The sequence below is a fragment of the Brienomyrus brachyistius genome, chromosome 14 (assembly GCF_023856365.1).
Source record: "Brienomyrus brachyistius isolate T26 chromosome 14, BBRACH_0.4, whole genome shotgun sequence".
Lineage (NCBI taxonomy): Eukaryota > Metazoa > Chordata > Actinopteri > Osteoglossiformes > Mormyridae > Brienomyrus > Brienomyrus brachyistius.
In genome coordinates, this window is record NC_064546.1 from 21,968,508 (window position 1) to 21,995,593 (window position 27,086).

General features: G+C 49.2%; 3 protein-coding genes across 3 annotated transcripts; all 3 read right to left on the reverse strand.

Moving 5' to 3' along the window:
* Positions 1-1,331: 1,331 nt before the first annotated feature.
* On the reverse strand, positions 1,332-3,026 carry atp5if1b (ATP synthase inhibitory factor subunit 1b). The gene is made up of 3 exons (XM_048975579.1): positions 2,870-3,026; positions 1,862-1,974; positions 1,332-1,647 (listed from the first exon to the last, which is right to left on the reverse strand). The coding sequence occupies exons 1-3, from the start codon at positions 2,936-2,938 to the stop codon at positions 1,506-1,508; spliced, it is 324 nt and encodes a 107-aa protein (XP_048831536.1). The 5' UTR covers positions 2,939-3,026; the 3' UTR covers positions 1,332-1,505.
* A 738-nt stretch (positions 3,027-3,764) lies between these two features.
* Positions 3,765-9,206, reverse strand: zmpste24 (zinc metallopeptidase, STE24 homolog). The gene is made up of 10 exons (XM_048975365.1): positions 8,828-9,206; positions 8,478-8,624; positions 8,258-8,344; positions 8,023-8,139; positions 7,688-7,840; positions 6,774-6,915; positions 5,693-5,868; positions 5,496-5,600; positions 5,262-5,405; positions 3,765-5,114 (listed from the first exon to the last, which is right to left on the reverse strand). The coding sequence occupies exons 1-10, from the start codon at positions 8,933-8,935 to the stop codon at positions 4,890-4,892; spliced, it is 1,404 nt and encodes a 467-aa protein (XP_048831322.1). The 5' UTR covers positions 8,936-9,206; the 3' UTR covers positions 3,765-4,889.
* A 3,754-nt stretch (positions 9,207-12,960) lies between these two features.
* rlf (RLF zinc finger) lies at positions 12,961-26,803 on the reverse strand. Its single transcript, XM_048973816.1, has 8 exons — positions 26,430-26,803; positions 20,675-20,829; positions 20,417-20,498; positions 20,001-20,136; positions 19,633-19,835; positions 19,267-19,403; positions 18,600-18,741; positions 12,961-18,368 (listed from the first exon to the last, which is right to left on the reverse strand). Exons 1-8 carry the CDS (start codon positions 26,607-26,609, stop codon positions 13,344-13,346), a joined length of 6,060 nt encoding a protein of 2,019 aa, XP_048829773.1. The 5' UTR covers positions 26,610-26,803; the 3' UTR covers positions 12,961-13,343.
* Positions 26,804-27,086: the final 283 nt, after the last annotated feature.

Below are 27,086 nucleotides of genomic sequence, written 5' to 3' on the forward strand. Positions count from 1 at the left end.
CCCTTTGACCTAGTGCAGCCACTTGGGTCCTCAGCAATGAGGAGCAAGAACACACCCCTGATGAACCTCAGAATCAACTGGGAGGAATGCAGAGGTTCTGCCTCCACTTTATACAGCACTCACAGTAACAGTGTATGGGCCAGATCGCATGAAGTCTCAGGATGTCACATAACGCAGCTCAATTGAATCAAACGCTTTACAAAAATCAACAAAGGCTGCAAAGAAATTCTACGTGAAATTCTCATTTATGCTCATTCTGAACCCTCAGTGCCAGGATCTGGTCGACAGCAGACTTCTTCGGTGTAAAACCAGACCGCTCCAGTCCCTAGTAGGCAAACGAAAGATCATGGATTCTGTTGAGGTTGACCGTAGCAAAGACCTTACCAGGCACTGAGAGCAGTGTCATCTCCCTGTAGTTGCCACAATCCAGGTGATCACCCTTCCCTTTCCAGATAGGGACAATAGGTCCCATTTTGCAGTCAGTTGGAATGACGCCTATCTCCCACATGGAAGCAAAGATTGCCAGGAGGACAGCCTTACCACCAGCCTGGAGAAGCTCACCCCAGATACTACAGATCCCTGCGGCCTTCCCTACCCCCAGCAGGGTCACTAAGTGTGCAATCTCAGTGGGAGTGGGTGATTCACAGCTAACTGGAGGAAAAGCCATAAGAACGGTGGACCCCAGAGACGTCCAACATCATAGCCTGAGGATCAGCTTTAAATCGTTGCTCAAAGTAGCTGGCCCAGCAGGTCACAACTGCAGTGTCATCTGTACGACCTTCACCCACCCTGACTGCAACTGAGGAACAGATTCAGATGTGCATAATTCTTCGATTCCTCGGTAAGCGGGACGTGGGTCGCTAGACCATAGATGGTCTGTCACTTGCTCATAGATCCCTCTAACAAAACGGCTCCTTATCAGTCTCCAGAGCCCTTGCAGCTGTCCCTCCATTGCCATCGATCCGCGCGCTGCGACTCCTCTCAATAATATCCAGGGTGCCTAGCAAGATAAACACCTTCGGGGAACACCGGCAACACCAGCATGGCACTTGGCGATCTCCAGGGTCTTGTCACAGACAGTCTCCCACATCACATTAGAATCAGCAGTTGAATCCAAATCTGCAAGTTCCTCACACAAACTATGGAAACTCATTAAAAACAGCTTGATCCTGGAGTCTGGACACGTCCAGCCCCTTTCCCTTACCAGGTGGTACCCAACAGGACCTACGCCGATTCGTCATTCTCATTCCTCGTTATACAACATACCAAGATAATTTCGTGCAAAACAATCCCGCAATGTGTCATATTAAAGATGACCACAGCCAAGACACTTTAATAGAAGAAAATTTCTTTTAATGAACTCAAGCACATAAAGTGTGCACACATGCAGTGGAGCACAAAGCATCCCGTCAGAGGAGTGGGTCTGGCGGGGTGACATGGAGTGTCGTCACGTTGGCCCCGGAGGCACGCAAGTACATTGGCAGAGCGCCGTGGCAGCGAGATCTTCAGTCATCGTGCTTCAGCTTCCTGATCTTGCCCTTGTGCCGGTCAATTTCGCGCTGCAACCGCTCGATCTCCTTCTTGTGGTGCTCGATCTCTTCCTGGTGGTGTTGCCTGAGTGCAGCCAGCTGCTCCTGTTCCTTACGTCTGCAAGCACAAAGCTAAAGGTGAATCTTTCACATGCCACAGCTCTGCTATAACCTGAAAAGGTAACATCACGATTATGTAGACATACAGTTTATGGATATAAACGGGGCTCTGATATCGCAAATCAAAAGCAGCCTATTAAGTGAAATGTCTCAGTTTCTCCCCTTCATCTTAGACAGTGACGTTGCGTTTCATACACAGTCCCATAACTCACTTGAAGTAGAGTTCTTCTTCAGCTGCCTGCTTTTTGCCAAAAGCTCCTCCAGCCTCTCGTACAGCACCTCCACCACCTCCACCCTTACCTGCTCCTTTGCCCAGCTCACCCAACTAAACCACAGATGGGGAGGGAAGTCATGCACCATCACAATGTAACACAGCATAGTTCAGGACAGCACATGTAATAAAAAAAAAATAAAAAAAAGACTCAGAAAACAGCTGACACTTTGCAACACTAACAAATTTGCAAGTACTTCGCCAAAATCCACTGTGGACAAAATTAATGTGACTGATATCCTACACAACGTTTCAAAGCACACAAAAGACGAATTCGGTATAACACTGGGAACTGCAATGTGTGGATCCTAGTATCAGGTGAACCTTCTGAAAATAACTCAGGCATTTCTGAGCTTTTAGTTCGTCACATAAGAGTGAAGCGACCTGCTTACGTTTTCTTCAAACAGAATTGTCCGGAACTGGGAAAAGAATAACTCAGCGTTTCCACTATCGGGTATATCTTTAAACGTACATTGAAGTTACAAAGCAGAACAAGCCATTTTGCTAGCCAGTGAAAGATGATTATCCTTAAAAAATTAAATAAATCACTTAAATCCTACTGCGATTAAGCCAACCGTTTAGCGAGTATGAATAATTAAATTAATCATTTAAAACTATTTCCCGTCACATGCATTATCTAGCCGCGATTAATTTCAAACTTCAAAGCCGGCGGGGTGAGCATACGGTTCTCTTTCTACACGCTAAACAAAAATGCAAATATACCACGATGCGGGTTTCTTTGATCTAAGGTTAGCCAACAAACAAACAGCATTCAGACAACATTTTAATTGGCTTTTAGCTGTTAGCATAGTGAATGAAAATGAGTCCAAGGCCTCCATCTCCCACATACACATCCAGTATGCTTACGGTCAACCCGTCGTCCACATACAAATATATACGTCTATATACATATGTAGGGTCCACGGATGAGCACAGGTTAGTGTTTTACCTGATCGGATGACATCCGGATCTGCATGGTCAGTAAACCCCTCAAATTGGATCTTAACAGTCGTGACATTGCTGTTGATAGCAGAGCCGCTCTCTACTGTCAATGAAGGGCCGGTGTCCTTGTCCGCTATAAGGTATGGAAGAGGGCCCACCAAATACTAACACAGGGGTGCTACGAAACCTTTGAACAGCCTAGAAAATCCGACATTTCACTAAAGCAATCGAAACTACGGACATTTACTCGTGGGAAAAATTGCATATTCTGTGATTTCGTTGAAAATATATAATAAAATATAAAGATAAAAAAAAACTGGTCACTGTAGTTTCAGCGTAATGGTTCGGTCGGCTAGTCCGTTTGTATCCCTTCATGACTGGGTGCGTATTTGATATGCGACGAAGCTGCCCCAGTGCCTTCGTGCTGTTTACACGCTCGGATGCGATGGTATACTGCGCTGTTACATGGCGTAAACTACAGCGATCCACCTGACTTATCTAAATGTCTGTAGTGTAAAACAGTCGTTTCAGCATCCCACTACCATTTAAAAATTGGACATTTTGAATGTATGCTTAGTACATTGCCTGATGTATATTTTCATACAATTAAAAAGTAGCGGAATGATTTCATTTAAGGCTAAGATAACCCGACCAATTATTTGAAACATGCAGTTACGTATTTAAAAAAACGTAGTCTTCGTGACTGTGTAGAATTAAGACTGGAAAAATGTTATCTTTCATTCACTTAACATGCAGATGGACTACTAGTGTTTAAAAAAATGTTGCCTACAAGTATTGCTTGTTACACAAAATGTAATTGCAACGTGTTATGCGAAGGCCGCATATCGAGATAGTTCAACTTCTGAAACCATTGCACAGAAAAATACGGTCGCAGGCGGCAAGGCTGTTGTGAAGGTTTTATTCACATTTTTCCCAATGAAAGTACATCACTCAGATTCAACTCAAAATACTTGAAATGACAAGGGTGCCTCGCATTTACGCAGCGCGAGGAAATGGAGCTCAGCGAGGATGGGGATGCTCCGCCCAGCCGACAGCACCCACCACGCCCCACTTGGCCCCGCCCAGCCGGCCACATCCGTCACACCCCACTTGGCCCCGCCCAGCCGGCCGCATCCGCCACGCCCATATAGCCCCTTCCCAAATCTCCACCAACTCTTCTGCGGACACGCACTCAGCATAGCAGTCGCCCCACACTCTGCAAACGCAGGCACGAACATAAAAAAATCAAAATCATACGAGGCAAAACTTAAGATTCCTAGCTAATGTTAACACTCGACTTTTCATTCAAGGTTTCTTTTTTGAACAATTATTTACAATTTATGGTCAGACCCTCCCTTCCTACTAACCAAACAAAAAAGACTTGAGGCGATTTTGTTCAAATCAGGTGAAATCAAAAACATTAAAATAATAAAAATATTTCCATAATCCTTATTTAAAAACTACGGACAAACGCCTCCACTTCATAATATTCCGGAACAGACAAACTTTGCTAAGCATCCACAGTACAGTCATAATGGGATTTTAAAAATGCTGCAATGTCAACTTTCCCCAAACTGATCTGAAGAAACCACAGAAAGGTCTGATATAAGACTGATGGTAACATCACTCAGTGGATAAGACACGGCGGGCAACGAGACAAGCATCGGAAAGAGGGCAGGGGCTCCTGGTCTCACAGCGGACAGCCTGTTACATATCTGTCTAATAGACACAAAGGATTAAAAAAGTAAAACTGTTCAGAAACATATATGGGGAGCATCTCAGCCAAACCATTTTGACAGACTACAGCAGCAGTCGCAGCCTGGCTCTCCTACAGCAAACACGTTCGATTGATGCAGACATTCAGGTGAGCTAACAAAAGCAAAATCAAGACGGAGGAGAAATGGAGGAGGAAGAGAGGCAGGAGAAGGGGCAGGGTAGGGGAGACTGGAGTATCAGAGGGTCTTTGGAGGAAAGGCTGCTCCTTTGGGGTAGCCAGGCAGGGGGGCTGCCTCCCTCCGTGGGCAGCGTCAGTCCTGCTTGGGGCCCCGCAGAGCCCTCAGGCGCTCCAGCAGAGGAGGGTGGGAATAGTGCCACATGGAGAAGAGCCAGTCGGACACGGGGAAGCCCAGGTTATCCTTGTTCAGCTTGATGAGGGCGGAGTAGAGCTCCGAGGCCTGGCCCATGGCACGGGCGAAGGCGTCGGCCTGGAACTCGAACCTGCGGCTCAGCACCGTCAGGCAGAAAGACAGCAGCTGCCGAGGGGCAGAGGAGCATAATGATGCATGTTTAGAAACACAGACACACATTGCTTAACATACGGCTTATCAAAGAGCATGGATCAGAAGTGGGCCCTTCTAGGATCAGAGACCTTGGGGGGGAAATACCGATGAAGGCATTACCTCATTGTAGGGCGAAAAGATGAACTGGAATATTATCATCAGACCAATCAGAGTGGGCTGGCTCTCATGGAAACCGAAGGCCATGAAGAGCTCCTTCCGGCCAATCAGGACGGCAAAGAGGAAGAAGCACAGGAAGGAGTTCATCTGTAAGAAAGCAAACGGAGGAGATGGAATGGGGGCGGCAGCTCGATGGCCATGTCGCACTTGGGATAAGTGAAGCGCACAGACACGCACCTGACTTATCAGGATGTTCTTCACCATGTGTCCCAGTTTCCAGTGTCCAAGCTCATGCCCCAGCACAGCCAGGACCTCTGGGTTGTTGCAGCCCTGCCTCTTATTCTGCCAAGTTTAGAGGTCAGAGGTCAGGGGTATGACTTGCACATCACACACGTCATATTCTGTCAGCGTGTTGGCAGCGCGGAGGTGCGCACCTTGGGTTTCGGCTTGCTCTGCTCGTCCCCCTCGTCCCCTGCCCCCTGCTGGGGCTCCACCTCAGGGGCCTTGTTCAGCGGGGAGTAATCCTCCAGCAGGGTGTCGAACAACACGATGCGCTTATTCTTGAAGAACCCATAGAAATAGGCATTGCTGTGTGACGAGCGCTTTGACCCTGAGGCGGGAAAAGGACGTCTCAAAAACGGCATGAGGGGCCGTTCGACAGAGAATCTTCTAGACCACGTTAACTCTGCCCACCTGTACCGGCAGCTCCGAACCCCCAACACCGCACAGACATGCCCCCAGCCAATATCCAAGACCCAGGCATATTTTAATGTTTCGGGATCGGCTGCCGCAGACCGATCCGGATCCCAACTCCTTTAGTTTCCTGCATCTGCCGCATTTTCAGCTGCGCAGACTGTAAGGCTCCGAACTATCGAGATGTCGGCCATGTGGAAATTCTTTACATTGGGTATTGAAAGTAGCCCAAGAGCTACCTGCAGTGTTTGCAGAGCCGTCCTTTGGAGAGGAGGCAGCAGCAGAGGCAGCACACATCTCCCGGCCACGTCACAGTCTGGCCAGAGGCAGCACACATCTCCCGGCCACGTCACAGTCTGGCCAGAGGCAGCACACATCTCCCGGCCACGTCACAGTCTGGCCAGAGGCAGCACACATCTCCCGGCCACGTCACAGTCTGGCCAGAGGCAGCACACATCTCCCGGCCACGTCACAGTCTGGCCAGAGGCAGCACACATCTCCCGGCCACGTCACAGTCTGGCCAGAGGCAGCACACATCTCCCGGCCACGTCACAGTCTGGCCAGAGGCAGCACACATCTCCCGGCCACGTCACAGTCTGGCCAGAGGCAGCACACATCTCCCAGCCACGTCACAGTCTGGCCAGAGGCAGCACACATCTCCCAGCCACGTCACAGTCTGGCCAGAGGCAGCACACATCTCCCGGCCACGTCACAGTCTGGCCAGAGGCAGCACACATCTCCCAGCCATGTCACAGTCTGGCCAGCACTTCCAGACCTGCAGGTCATTGTAACAGCACCAGAACTGACAGAGGGAGGTGTTACCTTCCACCACGTAGACCTTGGTGAGGGGAAAGCTGATGGACTGGGCCAGGCTCTCGATCTCCTTCTTCAGCTCTCCGTCCGGCAGAGGCGTAAATTTATCAAACAGCGGGGCGATGTAATCAGCGTAGATCGTGACCAGAACCTGCCCAGCGGAGAAGTGGGAAAAGTGGGGCGACTGAGTGTCTTGCATCATTCTCATATATGAACTCCAGACATTGTCTGGAGAATCAGGTGTGGACATTTTCCTTTCACATGGGACACTCGACCAGAGACTGTCGCTGTCCAACGTGTTCACACCTCCCAGAAACGCTCCGGTTGGTTTAGACGAAGGGAGGCACTTGGGGAGCATGCGGAAGACACGGCATGATACTAAATGTACCCTGCAGAAATCTCCGTGTTTTTTTTTATCGTACATCGAAGACATTCTACATGCGTTTGGACATATCTGCAATATCACCGAAAGAATGCAAAGCAAAATACAGGCAAGCAGAAAAGACTAAGAGCAGCTACACTACACATACACAAAGATCCCACCAGAGAATGAAAGCTGCAGCGTTTTGAATCTGTGTCCAGCAGCAGCTTGAGAAGGTTTGTATGTGTAAGGTTTGTTTGTATTCTTCCATTTTCGTACCACTCGCTTGATAGAAACGTCAACACTCATGGCAAATTCTCTGGACAATTTCCTGCTCCAATCACACATGGGGATCACAGAAATTACCTGGACCTTGTAGTAAGGAGCTAGCAGGGTAAAGTCAGCAAGATGTCTGGTACATTTGCATTCACGCATACAGCTCTGCGTAACGTCCGGAAGTTGATGGTGGCACTGCTTATTTCAAAGGCGCTTTATTAACTCCTCCAGCTTCCGCTCCCGGCAAAGCAAGGCCACTGGTATGTGAGGGAAGACAGCAACTCACCAGAGTGACGACGAGTGTGAAGAGCCAGGCGTAGATGAAAAAATAGTCGCCACCGATCTTGATGATGTAGAGGAGGAGCGAGGTGACGGGAAGGAGGATGCACTGAGTCACCAGGAACTTCTTAACCGCGTCCTTCAGAAAGAAGCCTAGTGTCTAAAGAGAGAGATGATGAGAATCTGGGCACAGTATCTGGAAGCAAGTCAGGAAGTGTGACTCTCAACAACAAGGTGACCATCTCCATCATTCCCAGGACTCTGTCAGCTCCTGTTCAGGGCCCCGGGGGGGCCACGGGTCATCCAGCTGGCCTGGGCCCCCACCAGAGCCCATCGGCTCACCTGCTGGTTGAAGCCGTGCTTCTCCTCAATGACGAAGGTGTTGTAGACGCTCCAGGGCAGGCCGGTGAGCGCACTGAAAAGTGTGGCCAGCATCAGGAATACCAAGGACTGGGAGATCTACAAGAAAACAGGCATCAAGACCTAAAACCAGCGTGACCTCAAAACCAAGACTGGAAAATGCTTATCAGATCCCTACATCACAGTTTTATATGCCAAACGCCATTATGACACCCACCTCATACTCAGTGCCAAAGCCGAACCGGCCAGTGATTGTACCAGAGACCCTCCAGAGAAAAGGGATCCCCCCAAGGAGCAAGATGAGCTGGGGAGACAGAACAGTCAAGACAAGCAACACTTTTAGTCCATGTTGTATGCCCTCACTATCCAGCTGGCTCTTGGGACCCAGGTCAATTTCCAGGTACCCACGTTCAAAAAACAAAAAAGAAAGAACTCACCGTCCCCTCGGCCTCTGAATACAACCCTGACCAGAAGCTGAAGTTGCTCTTGTCCAGCTGGTACAGGCGCGACTTCTCGAAGGTGTCCTTGTCCATGATTTTTCCCAATTCAACCGGGACATGAACGGTGGACTTATAAATCTTCCGCTTTGGTTAAACAGAAGGAAAAATATATATATGACAAATTATGAACCACAATGTGCATGGGTTTAAAGAAAGACGGCTATATAGTGAAGGGTATTCAATTTAAAGAAAGTTTGATCTCTTTAAAAGCCCGTTTCTTTGAGCTTAGCGGACTGGCAACCTGCACATTAAGGGACCGGACTGCAATCGCTTGCATTTTTACTCACCTGCCTGGAGGCAAGATAGGCCTCCCAAAGGTACACCGTCCATGAGAAGAGAAGCACGGCGTAAAAAATCTTATTTTCGACGGAAAGTTCATACAATGTTAACAGCATTTTCCTTTCCTATTTTTTTTTTTGTTATCGGGTCCCTATAATCTTCACGCTTTCAATGTCAGTAAAAAGCAATCGGCATCAAAACATTGAACGCGGGGATATTTACAGTCGCCTCTTCCGCAGGGGAATATATGAATTGCGCTGCAATTTTTGAAATAGGCATAAATTTGTGAAGCCGCTAATAATGACAACTCATTCTCCGCGGTGCAGCCCCGATTTCACTCAAAACGCGCGTGCGGCACAGAATGTCGTCCGGGCGCCAGCACGCCGAGACCTTAATGACTATGGTTCCTACCCAGCAGCCAGGGAAGAATTTCCCCTTTAGAAAATAATCGTTAATGACAGCATTGTCATAACTGAACGAGGGCTGCCAACTTTGGTCAGTTTCTTGGAGTGAGATTTTAAATTACATGTATGTAATAGTTTTAAAACCTTGTAAATAGTTAATAGATTTTGCAAACTACCCCAACGCTTTGATGTCGCTAACTGTAGGTTCATAATGGAATTACATAGATTTGCCGTAGGATGTTACGCCACGCCAGATGCGTGAAAGTTGGCAACCCTGTGATCTACCTTTGAAATCTGACTGCATTGGTCTTGATCTTGGAGCTTCATTTGAGGCTATTCTGGCAATCACAGACCAATAAAACCTAAAGTTTTACAAAAACTTTGCATTGTAATCAATGCCACTCCATTGTAGTCGTAGGAATAACGGTTTATGGCTAATCGTCGTTCTTTTTTCTTAGGGGGCGGGGCTTACTAGGTTTATCGGCAAAATAACTAGGATTAACTAATGATTAAGTCTGAAACTTACCTTAACGTCCCACCAACATAATTTTGCGCGTGGACTAGATTTATCCATCCATCCATCCATTTTCCAAACCGCTTATCCTATTGGGTCGCGGGGGGTCCGGAGCCTATCCCGGAAGCAATGGGCACGAGGCAGGGAACAACCCAAGATGGGGGGCCAGCCCATCACAGGGCACACTCACACACCAGTCACTCACACATGCATACCTATGGACAATTTAGCGACTCCAATTAGCCTCAGCATGTTTTTGGACTGTGGGGGGAAACCGGAGTACCCGGAGGAAACCCCACAACGACATGGGGAGAACATGCAAACTCCACACACATGTGACCCAGGCAGAGACTCGAACCCGGGTCCCAGAGGTGTGAGGCAACAGTGCTAACCACTGCACCACCATGCCGCCCTGGACTAGATTTAGTAGCACTAAATTATTCGTTTTGCTGGACCTAATAATTTGCCTTGTATACATTATGCAAGGACACGCCATGTCCCTCGGCTTTGCCCGTGACTTAACTACTTTGAATTTAGCCTCAGTATGAAATGTGTTGAAATGTAAATAAAGTTGGCTTGTCTTCACTGTAATTCATGACTGCAAAATGTCTTGGCGCAATAAATGACAAGCATATCAGAGTTTTCTGCAAGACGGTGCATTGTGCAAATGAGATATCTTTTTTCCAGATAATTATTAGCATATCACAAAAGAAAATTTAGAAATTAATAATAAAACAACTTTTTTATTAAGGCCCATACCGCAGCCATCTTATGAAAAATTTGACAAGTGTTAAAAAAAGAGAAGAATATAATAGAGAAATATATACAGCTACTGCTAGCATAAACCCAGCAATGTCCTAGGGTGTGTGCACGTGAAGGGGCGCGCGGTGGATCCTGGGGTGTGTGCACGTGAAGGGGCGCGCGGTGGATCTTGGGGTGTGTGCACGTGAAGGGGCGTGGGGTGGATTTAGGGCAGGCATTGAAATTTGGGCACAAATATAAAAAGAACGGATGCTGTCAGTGAGTAAAACTCATAAAGAGCATCCAGAGCATATAAAATATGCGCCACATCGTGTGGTACTGTAAGTACATCTGTCTCATGTTCTCTATTTGAGTGCTTCGTGTTTTAAACACATTTCTTTAGCACACATTGTAAAATTCGAAATTAAACTTGACAGGTATTGGAAACCAGTGGATCAGAACCAGTACGCACCAGTAAAACCATCTCAAGTGAGCATCACAGTGGCTGCATCAGCTGGTCTAACACGGGAAGCCCATTGAATAGATCGGTGGACTGGATATTTCCGAAATGAACCGATATAATGGAGGGTGTTCCGCGCCTCGTAAACTGAATTATCAGTGAGTTCCACACTACAAAATACTACGCCGAGTTGGTGTCATTAGCTTCTCACTGAATATGTCTGCATGTGGACAGTGACCCCCGTCAGCTTACAGAATAATGCGGCAGGAAGGTACATAAGAACAGCCTTTGTTCCACCATCAGGAACACACACACACACACACACACCTCTCCGAATATCTTCTATTTATTAACGGTACATTTCGGAGCAACCTTGAATCGCAGCAAGGCCTCCAGTAAAAGTAACAAGCGAGCCGGTCCTATCGTTTCAGCAGCCACCAGGGGGCAACAGAGTATATTTATCACCCACGTGAATAAGTACATCGGGACGATCTGAATGAAAATTGCATATTGACAAAGGATGAGCTCAGTGGACAACAAACACGTCAAACAGCAGAAGTAGAAGTACTTTCTGAACTCCATTTTCCAAACGGCTTTTCAGAGCCATTTTATTACATTTGTAATAAAATTATTTGTAATAAAATTAAATGAATAGTTAGTAGTAATAATAGTAAATAGTAAATGAATAGTTACTGGCAAGAAGAGAACGGTGGCACTGTTACAGCACTCAATGACCAAGGTACACTGGTTAGAAAAATCACACATTTATTTCCTTCTACACAGCTGACTACATGTTGTCCTATAAACAGTGCAGAATTGGCAGTTCTGTACCTACGCAAACACAATTAAGCCATGAGGGTATGATCCATTAAACAAACTAGTGTGAGAGTGGCATGGTGAGACATAAGCGGTACCACCCGTCACACACAGACTGCTAGTATGCTGCTTCCTTAACTGGAATTTGTGTTCCTTGGAACCTAGTCTGGTTGCCCTTTATCTACACAAATTCCCACATAAAGCTGACCGACTTAAAACACAAGAAATGCCTCCCCCCCCCCCCCCCTCCACCGTTACTCAGGAAGCAAACCACGGTAACGTGATAAAGGCGGGCCTGTAGGATTTCAGACATGTCTGCGTGCAGCACTTTGCTCCAGCAGAAGACAGAGGTTCTTCCCCTAAGGACCCGCTGGTTAATTCTGGCTTTTACAAAAACAGAAGCCTTGTGAACAATTTTAAAGGACAGACGGCAAAATAAAATGCCAGTACCTACAAAGAAATTACTATCCTATAAGCCAGAGGAAGCACAAGTATAGAATTAAAACGGTACGCTCCATGTAGGTAATGTTTTTTGCGGGTTAACGTGAACGATCATTTTCTTCATGCGTTCCCTGATGGCACAGTGGCAGGCCATTTCTTAGGTTTATAGGGCAAGACATCCCCTTACACATGAAAAGGGAATTCAAATACAGCAGCCAGATCTGTCGGCCACTGAATTTGTAGTGCCAGCAACACGCCTCGTGTGAGAAGTGCGAGCAGCCCCCCTGTGTTCATATGCTACAAGTTAGCGGGAATCAAGCCCGGCCGTGGTCCACTACAAAGAGCATCGCACCTGGACATGCACACATCCAAGCAACACAGCTTTGTTTTACCACCATGTCATGGAATCATTTACTGGAACCCATTCTGCACTCCACCCCCCCCAGCTGAGACATACTTAGTATGAAGAGGTTTCCTCTGATCATGGGCTACGTTCCAGTTGGGTATAAACGCATCATCTCCCTGTACTGCGCTGACCTTTTCCCCATCAATCTAAAGCTTAGTTTAATAAGTGAAATGCATATGCATGGCAGGGAACAATCTGGAGAAGTCAGAATGCTGCCTTCCATTACGGGAACCTTATGAGCACAGAGACCATCATGAAAATACAGCATCTGGAGCAGGGGGTCGCTACTTCGAATGTAACATGTGGTGCTGAGATCCAATCCTCGCTACTCAAACACCTCAGCTTTCTGACACGCCCAGTACAGAAACAGGAGGGATGCAAGTTTATTTTAAAATTTTAATACAAGCTCAGACTGTGAGAAAAGGGAATAATGGAAGAAAAAGCACCTATCGGATACCACTGAAATGTATATAATGGATATTTAACTTTCCAAAAAACAAAACAACCAAAAAACAAACATGTTAGTAGACCTGTAATCTTATTAATACATGTATAAACTTATAACCATTATAATTCAGTTAAGGTACTTGAGCAACTTCAATTTGGCAACTTATGAGCAATAATATTATCAATAATAAACAATAACAACTGTAGTAATAGACTGATTAATAGAAAAAAAAATACTGGAAGAGTTTCAGTTTGACAAATTGTCCATAGGCTATATTTCGAAGGATTTTTTCAGTCACGAATTCCCAAGGAGAAGCTTCTCAGTCTTTTTTGAGGGGAAGAGATCGAGGAGGGATGTTAAGAACTTGGACCTCTCCAGCACCACCACAGGCCGGAGGTACTGCAGCTGCTTGATAGCCAGGTCTCCAAAGCCCGTAAGAGCTCGGTCTAGGATAGAACGCAGGTTCTGGACGGAGACAGACTCCCCTGCTGATAGCAAGGGCCTCAGAGACCTGACTCGGCGACTGCGGGTGACCCCGAGCCCCCTTTGACTGTTCTCTTTGACGGAGTTACGGCGGTAAGAGTCTCTGCGACGTAGCGCTTGCGCGGGGGCTTCGTGCCGATGAGGTGACCCCCAGGGTCCGCTCTCTTCAAACTCTTCCTCCTTGTCCTTACTCTCCTGGATGAACTTGAGGAACGACGATTCAAAACCCATGGGCTTGTAAGCTGTCAGATCAAAAGTGCGGGGGGTGGGGCTGAGGGGCTGGACATCCTTTGGAGTCGACGTGAAAGAGGGAAGGGGTTCAGGAAGCTCGTTCTTACGCTTCAGTGGCTGACGGGTTGGAGTGGCAGAGAAGGGTGCAGGGTTTGTGATGGGGGAGGGAACATATGCTGTCCTGCCTCCAGATTCCTTGCTGGAGCAGTCCATAAAGCCGTCATCAATTGTGAAGCGCAGTGAAGACGGTGGAGACAGATCCAGTGGAGGAGGAGCAACTAAAGGAGGTGTGGGAGAAGGCGGGCCAGCCTTATCATCCTGACTACAGCTACGCTGGGTCAGGAGTTCTTTTGTGTGTCCACTGGACTCTCCGTAAAGCAAATCATCAGCCCCAACCAGCAAGCTACTCTCTGGGGGCACATCTTCAGTGAAACCCAAAGGATCTTGACTATCCAATGCATCGGTTTTGATTGAATGTAAACTCATGGGTAGTGATGGGCCACCGGGTTTCTCAGGCTCCGCTTGATATTCCATTTTCAGAACACCGTTTGGTGCCCGATCAACGTCTGGCCTTCCAGCGATAGCGGACTTCTTCTGGATCAGTTCCTCGAGCTGCTCTGCATTGTTGACCAACTTCTCAACGTTTGCCAAGAACCTGGAAACTTTCATCCTATGGCAATTTAAGTAATGCCGACGCATGCTGCTTTCCACAGTGAGCACAGAGTCACAGTCTTGGACCATGCAAGGGTATGCTACAGGCAAACAGCGATCTTGGCACATCTGCAAAGCCTCCTCATGCGTGCGGAAGACCAGCGGAAGATTCTTTTTTCTACTGCGCTGATGTTTAAGGAGCTTAGACACATCAATATTCTTCTCAACATGCTCTTCGACACACTCAGTCTTCATGCCATCCTGAGACTTGGGACTGTGCCTCAAAGAATGCCTGAGAGGTAGCTTGGGTGCTTCCTTCTGTGATGGCAGCAGGGGCTGGGATGTTGCAGGAACAATCAACTTCTTCTGGCACCCGCTCTCAGACTTGTCTTTCTTGTGGGTATTCTGCAGATGCAGAACGAGGGTATCGTAGTAGTCACAGTGCCTGTATAACACATGTTTCTTGTAGCTGGAGTTCTGGGAAAAAACACGAGTGCAACCGTCAAACTTGCAGCGCACTTGCTGAGGTGGTAACTTCTGCGGTGCCTGATCAGGATGGACATGGTTCATGTGTCGGAGTAAGCTGCTATAGAGGTGGTAAGTGGCACTGCAACCAGCATAGCTGCATCTGAACTGTGGTATAGGCTCCTCTGAGAGCGGGTTAGGCGTTTCTTGGATGGTGGGAGATCTAGCAGCTTTTGACACCCCTGCTGCAGCAAGAATCCTCCTGTCTGTCGCATGCTGCCTACGGTGGTGGCGCAGCAGGGCCGAGGAACTGTGGAACGTCCTTATGCAGCCCTTTTCCTTGCATGCAAGTTGGGGAGGTTTCGTCCCATCCTTGACCCCAGTGCCGTGAGTGAAATCCATGTCCTCTTCTAGGCACAGCTGAGAACGATTGTAATGGTGCACAGACTGCAAGTGGCGAACTAAGCCGCTTTGGTTGGTGAAGGCCGAGCTGCAGTCCTTATGCACACAGTGGAAAGGCTTGTGATAATTAGTTAGGATGTAGCACAGGTTGCCTTTAGCCACCAGGCGTCTGCTGCCACGTCCTTCGCGTAACGCTCTCTCCTCTTCATCCCCCTCCTGTAAGGCTGGAGAGGGCTCGGCCTTAGATTCCACCTTCTTGCTCACATCTTCAGATTTCACGACTCCATTTTCACACTCGGACTTCGTCGTCCACTCGCTCCCTTTCCTCCTCTGGCACTTCTGCTGCCAGGTGGGTGCTTTTAGCCATGCTTTCAGCAATGGCTTATTCTGCATCTGCGTGTCAGCTTTAAGACCAGTCTTGGGTTGAGGGAGTTCTGTGGCTTTGCCTTCTTCACGTCTCTTGAAGGAGCAGCTCATTTGGTCCACTACAGCTTCGCTGATGTTGTGCATCTGGATTAAGTGGGTCCTCAGTTCCGACTTCTGTCTGTATTTCTTAGGGCACACATGGCACTTAAACGGCTTGAATTTGCTCGTTCTGAATGCCTCCATGCCCTTCACCCTCTCCTTGGAAAAGCTGTGTTTCCGCAGGTAATGGCACATGAGCGCATGGCTGGTCACACTCCTATAGGTACATCCTTTGACCTCGCAGATATAAGGCTTGGTGGAAGGTTGAACAAGAAAGCAGCTTATTTGGTTGTCTTCTTGAGGAGGCAACTCTAAGGGCAGTGGGGTTGATGAAGACTCAGAACTTGAGTCAGCTGTGCTTGACTGGGATTTTGTCTTTTTTCTCAGCACTTTGGCAGGGAAGCCGACACTTGCACTAGGGAAAGACACCTGTGAACTGGAAGACCCTGAGATAGGATGGCAAGAATCAGTCAACAAAATTCTCGCATTGGAAGGCTGTAGACTTAACTGGCTGAAACCCAGTAAAATGTCCTTAATGGGGTCATCGATTATAAGGCTTGAGTCGGGTACTGCAACAGGGTATGCAGACACTTCCACAGGAGGGAGGGAACTCTTGGGGTTCAACACTGGGACAGGTGCACTGGATGGCCGATCTGTGCTTGTCTCAATACTGGTTGCCTCAACTTTGAGGCATTTGCTCTTTGCAGTCTTTTCCCTGTTTGCTTTTTTGTGTCCCTTTTTTTCAGCCTTAAGCTGGGCCGGATGAACAGACTTCAGGTGCTTCTGGACATCTCTGGCCTGAGGGAAGGTTCTGCCACAACCCTCAAAACCACAAGTGAATTTTTTACCATCAAAGCACACAGCAACACAAGCCAATGAGGTCTTAGGCTCTCTGTTCCCGGAGTGTTGATCTGAAGAGGAAACACCAGCTGTGGAATTCTCAGCAGTTGCCTTTCTCACACCATTTACGATTTCTACAGTGGACTTTGAGGCACCAGGTTTTCTGCTGCTGACGGTCTCCTCCGAGAAAGGATCTATTGGCTTACGCTTCTCATTTTTCTGTGCCACAAAGTCTTCCTCAGTGAAATTGAGGCCATGAGAGGCCAAGTGCTTAATGAATTCCTTTTTAGAGTAGTAGAATTGCTTGCACCCAAGGCTGGTGCAGCTGTAGGCCGCATCTCGAAAGTGCTGGGCCTCATGATGGTAGAGCTGCCCTAGGTCACAGAAGGAGAGGCTGCAGCCCTTGAGCTCACAGCAGTAGTTGAGGCGGAAGCCATGACCCTGCTTGTGTGCTATCAGCTGATTGGTGGTGTCGAAGCGAGCCCCACAGTCACTGACCACGCACATGTATGGGTGATCGCCGTAGTGCACGCGTCGGTGCTTGCGGTGGTGGTAGGCGGTCATGAAGTGGCGCCGGCAGAAGGTGCACTTTTCCCGTCTGTCCTTCATCTCCAAGTAGTGCTTCACATTGGCGTCCCCACTGCTGTGCTCGGCCTTGAGGTGCACACTCAGGTACTTGAACTGCTTGAAATTCTTGTTGCAGTTAGTGGCAGGGCAGGGGTAAACCTCTCGGTCCTGAAGTTGGAAATAGGTGTGGATATAGTCGAAGGTGATGTAATCATCATCAGCTGGCTTCTTGGGGGTGGCTGCAGCCTGCTCCATCAGATGCTCAAGAACATCGGGATCCTGGCTGGTCTGGTAGTACATCAGCAGCGATGGGTCCAGGGTGATTTCGCCGGGCTCCAGATCCTCCAGGTCATCATCATCCATTTCCTTCTGTAGGTCGACCTTCTTTTTCACCTTCTTTTTCTTCTGAGGCAGGGATCTCCGCGCAGGCATCTGGGTGTGCTGGCTCGTGTGGGGGACGAACTCCTGTCTGCTATGGAAGGTCTGCAGGCAAACCGGGCAGGTGTAGACACCGTCCTTCATGTGCTTTTTTGAGTGATGCAGAATTCTAGCCTCAATTACCTCTTTCTGGCACAGCTGGCAGAAAAATTTATACTTCTGCCAGCGGAGGTACCTCTCTGAAGGGCCTCCTACTTTCTTCTTGGACTCTGCCTTCTGGGCTGCAGTACTCTCAGCGTGTTCCACTTCATCTAGATTCTGCTCATCAACACCCACTCTCGACCCACTGGGCTGCCCGTTCTCCACTAAATCTGCTGGCTTCCCCTCTTGCTCATGACACTCCTCCTCCTTCTCTTCTTCCCCCTCCTCCTGCTCCTCCTCCTCCTCCTCCTCCTCCTCCTCTTCAGGTTCCAACCCAAGCAGTTTGATGCAGTGACGCTTCAGTGTCTTCCAGTCCCAGAACTCGGGGTCAAAAGGCCAATGAGCCTTGAGGGCCAAGAGCAGCTCGCAGCGCAGGGAGTTGGGAATGATGCCATTCTCCTGGTCATACTTTTGATCAGGCCGGAGGTAGAGCTCTTCCAGGGAGTGGTAGGCTGCCTGCAGAAGGCTTAAGAGGAACTCAGTCAGCTGGCAGGCCCGGCGGACTTCCAGATCATCTGGAAGCAGGCAGGCCACAGTCTTGCAGACTGAAGTCTTGGTCTCTGCATCCTCCTGGCAGGGAAGTTGGAGCGCTCTAACGCACAGCTCCACCGACGCCGCCAGGCCCAGCTCGTCTGCCTGTAGGGGGCAGAGCATGCAAAATGAAGTGAGCAAAAGCACAACCTTCTCATGAACGTAACTGCAAAAAGTACTACAATAATGAACCCAAACTGTTTTATGCACAATTAATTTTAGGTAAGGCAGCAAAACCAAAGTCATTTTAAATGACCACATTCACGAAAGGTTAAAATTCCGACTGTGTGCAGTGCTGCTTATAGACTAGGGGGCGCCACCAGCACCATCCCCTACCTCTGCCTGGATAACGCGGACCAGCAGCAGCAGGTGGCAGACCGTCCTGGCGATGGCCCCCAGCTGCAGGCAGCGCTCCAGGAAGGACTCCACAGCGGGGTCGACCCGCCTCTGCAGCTTGCTCCACAGGAGCGTCAGCTCCCTGGGAAGGGGTGGGGACACAATTAAAGGCAAGCAGTTTGGGCGGATCAGGGCCAAGCCCAGTGACTCCAGGTTAGCAGTGGAATGCTCTTGAAGCTGTGTGCCGTGCCGGAAGACAACGAATTACCAAGATATCAGACCCAGAGAATAACCTGGAATGGATAATCACTTTATATTACTTAAATACCAAAGCTTGTTAACGGCTCTGAGAAAATGAAAATAATGTAGCAAATCTTAAGGACGCAGAATTTACAAAAAAAAAAAAAAAAACATTTACAAACGAATGCATAAAAAAGCCAGATACGGGCTGAAGGTCTTTCTCCACGTGAGGATAGAGCTTCACCACAGTAACTGGTTCACAGCTCCTCATTCCTTACAGCTGTCACTGTCCCTCCCCGCTTCAACACAGAGTTTCTCAGCCCAAGTTCGCTATCCTAGTCTGTACTGTTGAACTTCCATTCCACACTTACCACATAAAGCATCCCTGACCATTACCAAGGCGATGTGCTGAACCCCTTGGACTCACCAGGAGCAGTACAGGCTCTCCTGCTGGAGGTGCTGGGTCAGGTAGGTAGTACAGAGGATGAAGGCCAGGTTCTCCTGCCCCTCAGTCTCCAGGTTACAGATGATGTCCAGCACCTCCTTACCATCCACTTTAGCGATCTGATATGAGCGACAGCAGCACAGCAAATTCAGCATGCGGGAGGCCGGGTGGAGATGTTTCACACAACAGCCAGCAGGGGGCAGATTATGCAGCTGGCAGCAGACTCCTTCACCCAAGACACAGACCCTCTTTCAGCGCTGAAGGCCACTAAAAGGCCCGTTAGATATGCATGCTATCCATCAAGCAGACAGAGCATCAGGACGAGACAAACATCACAGGAACACCAACCTCCACGATGGCTTCCTCGCTGGGCAGCATGCCACAGAGATGAGTGACGTAGATCTGCCGGAAGGTGGTGCGGTTAGAGACGTGGCAGCAGTCAGCACAGACCTTGGCCAGAACCATGGCCTTGTGTAGCTCGCCGACCTTCACCAGGTGTTTCACACGCATCTCCATGAAGCCCTCGCCTTCCAGGGCAATGTACCTGTCCACTGAAACAAGACGCAAGCACGGGTGACTGGGACTGTGCCGTGAAGTGACCCGTTCACCCTCCGCGACACAGGGACGCCAGCCCAAGAATTCCCACATACTCAGGTAAAAAAAAGGCCTGTAAAGTCAAGAGAAAACAGCAGGCATGTCCGTCTGGCTGTACATACACTCTTCTTGATTGGTCTGTTGACCGGTGAGAAGGGCAACAAGGACAGGGTTACTCCACGCGCCCCCCTCCCCTGTGATTTGTAGCAAAGCCTGTAGATCACTGCTCCCATATTCCAAGAGGGCATCGTGAGCTGCCTGCAGGACAGACAAACACACCAAAAGAGGCTTTACCACCAGAGCCATTCGTCATGAACCTTCAGGAAAATCACAAGATGACTATGCTCCATACTGACCCTGGCAATGCAGTATAACCGTTTCGCATGAGGGTACACAACAGCCGCCCGGTGACAGAGCAAGGGGCTGCGCGAGTGCCTGGCAGCTGCGCGAGTGCCTGGCAGCTGTGTGCGTGTTGGCCCACAAAGCAGAACGAGGAAGCAAACCCGCAAGGCGAGAGCCTATTCAGCGCCGCTCTCACCTGCACAGAGCGGTGAAACTGCACCCAGGTGTCATAGGAAATGTTGCTCTCTGGCACGTTCAGCAGGAGCTCGAAACAGCTCCTGCAGGAGGAGGAGACACGGGAGGAAGAGCTGGTTAGGTACAGCATGGCGTGGTGCTGCGGAACAGGCCTCATGCTTGGCCGCCGAAGTGAATCTGCACGCAGGCAGGTACGAGGTTAATTACGCAGCCAGGACCAGTGGGTCAGAGAACGCAGCCCGACAGTCTGAGGACTCACAGCGCCAGCCTCTTCAGGACGAGGGCCACGCGATCCGAGTCCCCGGTCAGGTGCGGCCGGGCGGCAGCAAAGCAGGTGATGGAGAGGCAGTAGACCTCAAGTAGGGGCAGGCCGTGCTCCACCGAGTTCCTGCTCCCCGCATAGTGCATCAGCGCCTGCGGGGGGGAGATGGTTCACACTTCTTACCCGGGTGATTCTCACACTGTGCGTGAAACGTGCAATCAGCCCCCACCCTGCCTGTGGACTCTGATTCAGGAAAATATAAAATGTCAGTCGTGTTGGAGTCGTGTTTTCTGTGTTTTTTTTTTGTCAAAGAAAGAACCTGCAGCATATGGAGGAGAGATGAACATTGCGTGAATTCCACACTCCCTGACCACTGCAGTCTGACTTTTGACGGTGAGGATAAAGCCCAGGAAACACTACAGGTCATAAACACACAACTGCTGGTAAACAGTGACATTACAGTGTATCGCTGCTCAATTTAAAGTAACGTACATTTAAAAAATTGCGGTAAAACAGTAGAAAAAAAACTGTTCTGCTATCTTTGAATATTGACTGAAGTCTTACTGTCGGCCGGCATTACAGACAGAGACATACGTCGGACCAGTGGTGATGTCTTCATTTTTAAATACAACAACAAATTAATTTTTGTATAGCGCATTATCACAACATTACATCGTCTCAAAGCGCTGTTCCAGGTGATACCAATGTCAACTGATATGCAATTTGTAAAGATGCATGTCTTTGCGATGTGATTTGAGTACAGCAATGACAACAGCATAAACTGCAGTCCCCCCTCCCTAAGGTGAATGCAGCAATTAAGCAGGTGGGGGCCCAGACAGGTGAGCAGCTGCCTCTGTTCCACACCTCAGTCTGGAGGGAGGGGCTCTCTGATGAGGCGACGGCTATATTTAACCCCCCTGTCTTAATTTGAGAGCACTTTGCCTCGGGGGCAGCACAGCCCTGGAAACCAGCCCAGGGTATTTTTAAACTCCGGAAATTGCATCCAATTAACGTTGAATCTTTTTTTTTTCCCCCCTTTAGAGAAGGGCCTGATTTTCACAGCTGTGGCCTGAGAGCATGCCCCCCCCCCCAGGCACATGTGGCCCCTCATGGAAGTCCTCTGGGAAGTGAACGGGGGGCGTCCCAGTTGCTTGGCGCAGACTCAGCGGCATCACACATGCGACATCTCCATCTGGTCACTTTACCAATGTGCGACGAGGTAAAGGGCGATAAAACGAGAGCATCAAGCCCGACGGTGCAAAGGCACGGGGCACGGCATGGGCATGCGGTGGCACCTGTGTAGCCAGGCATGCGACAGTTACAGATAGCTACTGTACATACAGATAACTGCAGCACACTGCCATGGGAAGAATAATGAGGAGAATAGTGAATGAACAGACTGCCAGGAGGGCAGCGACCTTGCACTCGGCGAAAAGTCACAAGCGGCAGACGTCTCCGAGTGAGCAAACTTCAGCTGTTTAGGCGTGAGAAATGCACGGCGGGCCGATACTGGCCCAACTTCCTCACTCTCTGTCACACTTATGTCACTCGGCAACACGCCGCACATCCTCCACGTTCCCTCGCCGACCGGACCTCACATCCCGGCCGACACCACCCCAGCTGCACGAGGTGTGCAGGCCCGCGCCGATGAGCCCCTGTGACTGGGTGCGGCAGACTGAGACACCGAAGCCCAATTTGGCACAGGAGCGCAGAGGCGCCCAAACGGGGGGGGGAGCGCACCACCCCACCCCACTCAGGACCCAGGGCAATCCGAATGCCTGCCAGAGCGGTCGCCATGGCAACGATGCACCAGTCTGAAGGGGAGTCGATACGGACGCAGAGCCTTTTTTCTGGGGAGTGGGTTAGCCGAACGAAAGCAGAAGGGGAGGAGAGCTGCAGTGAAGACGATGGGTAATCAGGCTGTGCCTGCATGCAGCCCAAACACGTTGACTGTCTGGGTGCAGAGCACACATGCAGCATGTCGCACTGACCGGCAGCTACCAACAGCAAAAGCTGACACACGCGGGCACATTCCATGGATGACATGAAGCCTGATCAGTCTGAAAATGTTTATGTATGACTGCAGCAAGGTTCTTGTCTTCTTCACGCATGAATGAATCTCTGCTTTTTAGTTCCAAGTAATGACATAAACCCCCCCCCCCTTTTGGTAAACAATGCAAATTCTGCAGGCAGCCGAAGAACACGCCCTCAACAATGAGCTGTAGTTTGCTTTAAAGCATAAGAGGAATGATGCTGGAGCATCTCTGGAGATGCTAACCTGTTGTGTTGTAGTTAATACTACACAACAAACGCAATTTACAGTAACTTAACGGGACAGGGGAGCCAGTAGGAGACGAGGGGCGAGATTATAGCAGTTTGCCTCCTTGTGCTTTGGAAGGTTTATCACTCCCCAGAAAACCAGCCAATCTCCAAGGTCTTACTACAAGATCCCCCTTTTCATCCCGCCAGAGAACAGCCTGTCCTCCTTCCTTTCATCTCCTCACTACCTCTCCAACCACTTATAGTAAGGAACTTCTCACTTTAATACAACTCACCGCATGAGAGAACGATGCCCGTGTGATGCCACATAGCTACCGGGCAGCATGGCGGCTCGGCACTCAACGCTGTTGCCTCACACCTTGCCTCTTGGCGGAGTCTGCATGCCGGGCCAGTGACGCGCGCGGTTCCACTTTCGTTTGTACACAGGAACATGGGCTAATGCACTCCTCTGAAAATGTCCCAAACCGAGGTGCGCTGGACGCACTGCTCAGCACCCAGAGATGCACCCCTACGCCTCAGTGGAGCCCTGCTTCAGTGCCATTGAGCTTTACGGCTGTGCTACATAACCCACTATAAACATGCTGTCCAGATACTTCTACGCCCAGCTTGTAATGTATAACACAGGTCACTAAACCAAGTCACACTGAAGGGCAGGTTTTTAGAGGGTACTGCCGTGCACAGTGCAGAATACCGAGAGAATATAAAGCGGACGAGTATTTCCCAGATTAAATCTCTCGCAGTAATAAAAAGGAAATAACCACTCTGCACATTCCGCCTCAGTGACCAAAGGGTTTTTTAAGGAGTGGAATACACTAAGGAGGGTGGCACATTAACACAGTAAAATACCCAAGACGCACTCACAGGCTCTGCGAAAGAGGTGCGACCTTCCCTCTCCGCCAGCAGCCGTGCGCTTAGTGTTCCCTGCTAATCCCCGGCCCACTGAGTCAGTGCAACACTCAGATTATGTGTAGCCATCAGCTAGGACAGCATTTGCGGCGCAAGGAATTGGACTGACCTGGAGTAACCCCACCCAGCAGGGACTCCCACCTGTGAGTAAACAACAAGTCTGTATCGACCCCCCCCCCCCACCCCAAACAAGAAGAGACAGAAATGTGTCCCCAATTCCACACGGGGAGACTCCTACCCTCCTAGTTTCCTGGGTAACACCTGTGGTATTCACATGGGGACAGCGACGCCCTTAATGAACAAAAAAAATACCTCCCCACTCTGTCATGGAGACGTTTAAACCATTTTTACAGTTTATCAGTTGGTGAAAAGAGGGAAAGAAATAAAATATTTCTGGATACATTCAGTTTTTATGAACGGTACCTTTTTTAAAAAAAAGTTTTTACAAGTACAGATGCTAGTCTGCCTGTACATCTGAAATATTTTAAGGGCTTGAAAATGAAAACATCAGTGTGACAGATGAAGGACACTGAACACCCATCGTGGAGATTGATCACAGTTCTACACTGAAAGAGCTTCTCTCCAGCAGCCCAAGAATCAGGAATGCAGAGACCCAAAGGAAACAGGCCCCGGAAAGTGCGGCAGGCTGACTGACGTGCCTGTGCGTGCAAACGCGCTCGACCAAAGGCACTAACAAACCAACCACAGTCTTTTTTTTTTTTTGCTTGAAATACTTGTAGTAACACTGTTAGACACCAGGGCCATAATTGGGCCATTTCTGTGTCTGACAGAAACAGGCAGACATTCTAGTATATCAGCTGAACAAAAAATATACTAACACTCACAAGCCCACAGTCCTCACAGACTGACTCAGATGAATTGGGTTTTGCCTCCTCCTGCTGTTTCAAACTTAACATCACTCACCAGCTTCAGTGACATCATCTGCATTTCTTACTGCCAGAGGAACAGAAAGAACTACTTTCCAAATCTACACATTCAGACACAATATAACTGAAGATATTTTGTTTAACCATGGACAGCATTGACTTTGCATATTAGAATAAAGCCAGAGTGGCGGGGGGGGGGGGGGGGGGGGGGGGACTTTCCTGTGCAGAGGAGTCTCTGCCAAGTTGTGTCTGTGTTTTATCTGTAAGAGATACAGAAAATACCTAGAGAAGAGACCCAAATTCAGCAAGAAAATCAACGAATTACGGCCAACATTAATAAAAAGGCCTTTATCAAAGGAAATGCTGCCCTAAACTCAGCCAACCCATCAAAGAATTAGTACAGAACAGTACGAAAAATAAAGCATTAAGAGTTTCAAAACTATGCGGGGTTTTGGAATTTTACATTGCATCTTTGGTAAAAAACATTTCATCAGATTAAAAAATATAGCAAACTTTTTCATTAAATTCTTAAAAGAAAAAAAAAAACCAGGATGGACCTGATTGATCACCCAAGACGACACCGAGGAATAGGACGCATATTACATTCTCTGTCAGTATATCTCAGGCTTTCCATCAAACCACAACCCAAACGGATACACATCACAACGCAAGACAGTTACACATCACAACGCAAGACAGTTACATTTGCTTGGACTCATGGTGATGAATACCATTATTACCACATTATTATTGCGTATAACGTTGCAGGCTCTCATTCAGCAGTCATCAGAGTCTAGTATGTCCAGTTCGAATTAACCCAAGAAGGACTGGAGCCACATGGTAAGAATACCGCTCTCAGCACAGCTGTCCATGTCCCCATATCTCTGGCTGAGAGACCCTGCACTGTCAGCACGGCGGAGGACACGTCTCTCAGTGACCATCGCGACCATTATACCGAACTTTACCCTGAATATGACAAAACAGAGAAGGTTCGGCATGTGACAGCGCGCACGTGAGGTCCCCCTGAACGAGAGCGCGCTCGCTCCACTGATATGAAACGACAGAAGGTCCGCGCGCCTTCCTCCTCATGCTCCTCTCCATCTTCATCCTCATCCTCCTCCGGGCGGAACCGTTAAGCGACACCAAACCAAAACATCCCGGAGAGAAGGCTGTTAACGGGGCCAGTTGGCGCTAACTGGAGGCTGCCCCGCCCCTGTACTGCCACCCAGTATTTACAAACCCGGTGACGGGGGCTGACCCACTAGTTAGTCGGGGAGCTGGTCAGACGTAGCTGCCCGCCTGCTGCACGGGGAAATGAGTTACTTTAATGCATCAACGAAGCCTTAACTGGCCTGAAATGCTAAGCACACATATCCGTGTCTCTGGGCTTTAAAAAACAGCATTTCCGACCCCAAGCCTGTGCTGCACACAGTATGTCCTCCGTCCTGCAAAAACACAAACTGACGCCGTCCGGCCTGCGGGACGCACAGTCCGTCAACCGACGGGTTAGTCAGGCCAGGGCGCCGCTACCGAGCCAGCAGCCCCAGAGGCCGGATTCTCCCCGCTGTCACCTGCGGCGCCCGGTCCCAGCCGACCCAGAAGGCTCCTTCTCCGGTGCCCAATTCCAACGAGGCCACGGTCGGCCAGCGATTTAATGCGCGGTCCCCCCGCGGACTAACCTGACAGAAGCTGCTGCAGTACTGGCTGGATGAATCGTCCGAAATTTCCCCTTGCCGGAGTTCGGCCTCCAGCCCTTGCAGCGTGGCCAGCAAGCCGTCCATGGTGGCGAGACCGTCGGCCGTGACGCCAAGAGGCTGCTCCCTGCAGCCTGGGATCACTTCTCCCTCCCCGTCCGCCATCTTCGCTCTCAGCCACTGCGCGTACGCACTCGCGGCGTCACGTGACCGGGGGGGGCTTCAGGTGTCGAGGTGACGGGAGCAAGACTTTAGGAGGCGGGGGGCTTGGCCAGCGCGTGCGCAACCAAGCGAGGACGAACCCGGGAACCCCCCTCTTTAAGCCAGGCTTGTTAAGGGGATGCCTCATGTAGGGAAGGTAATATTTCCCCAAGTGGCAGATAAATCGCAGGTTTTCAGTGCAGAAACAGTTACGTTTAGAAACGTGGTAATGGTTAAACAGTTACGATAGCATGCACTGTCGCATTATTGCAGAAAGCCACGTATTGGTATCTGATGAACGACGTAAAGGGGGCTGCACTGGAGAACAACTTAGCCCACCCGAAACCAGTCACAAAAATGTACAAAAACTAAGACGTTACTTTTTTTTAATAAAACACAAGTTGCACATCTTGTATTTATATTAAACCCACATGTGATGCT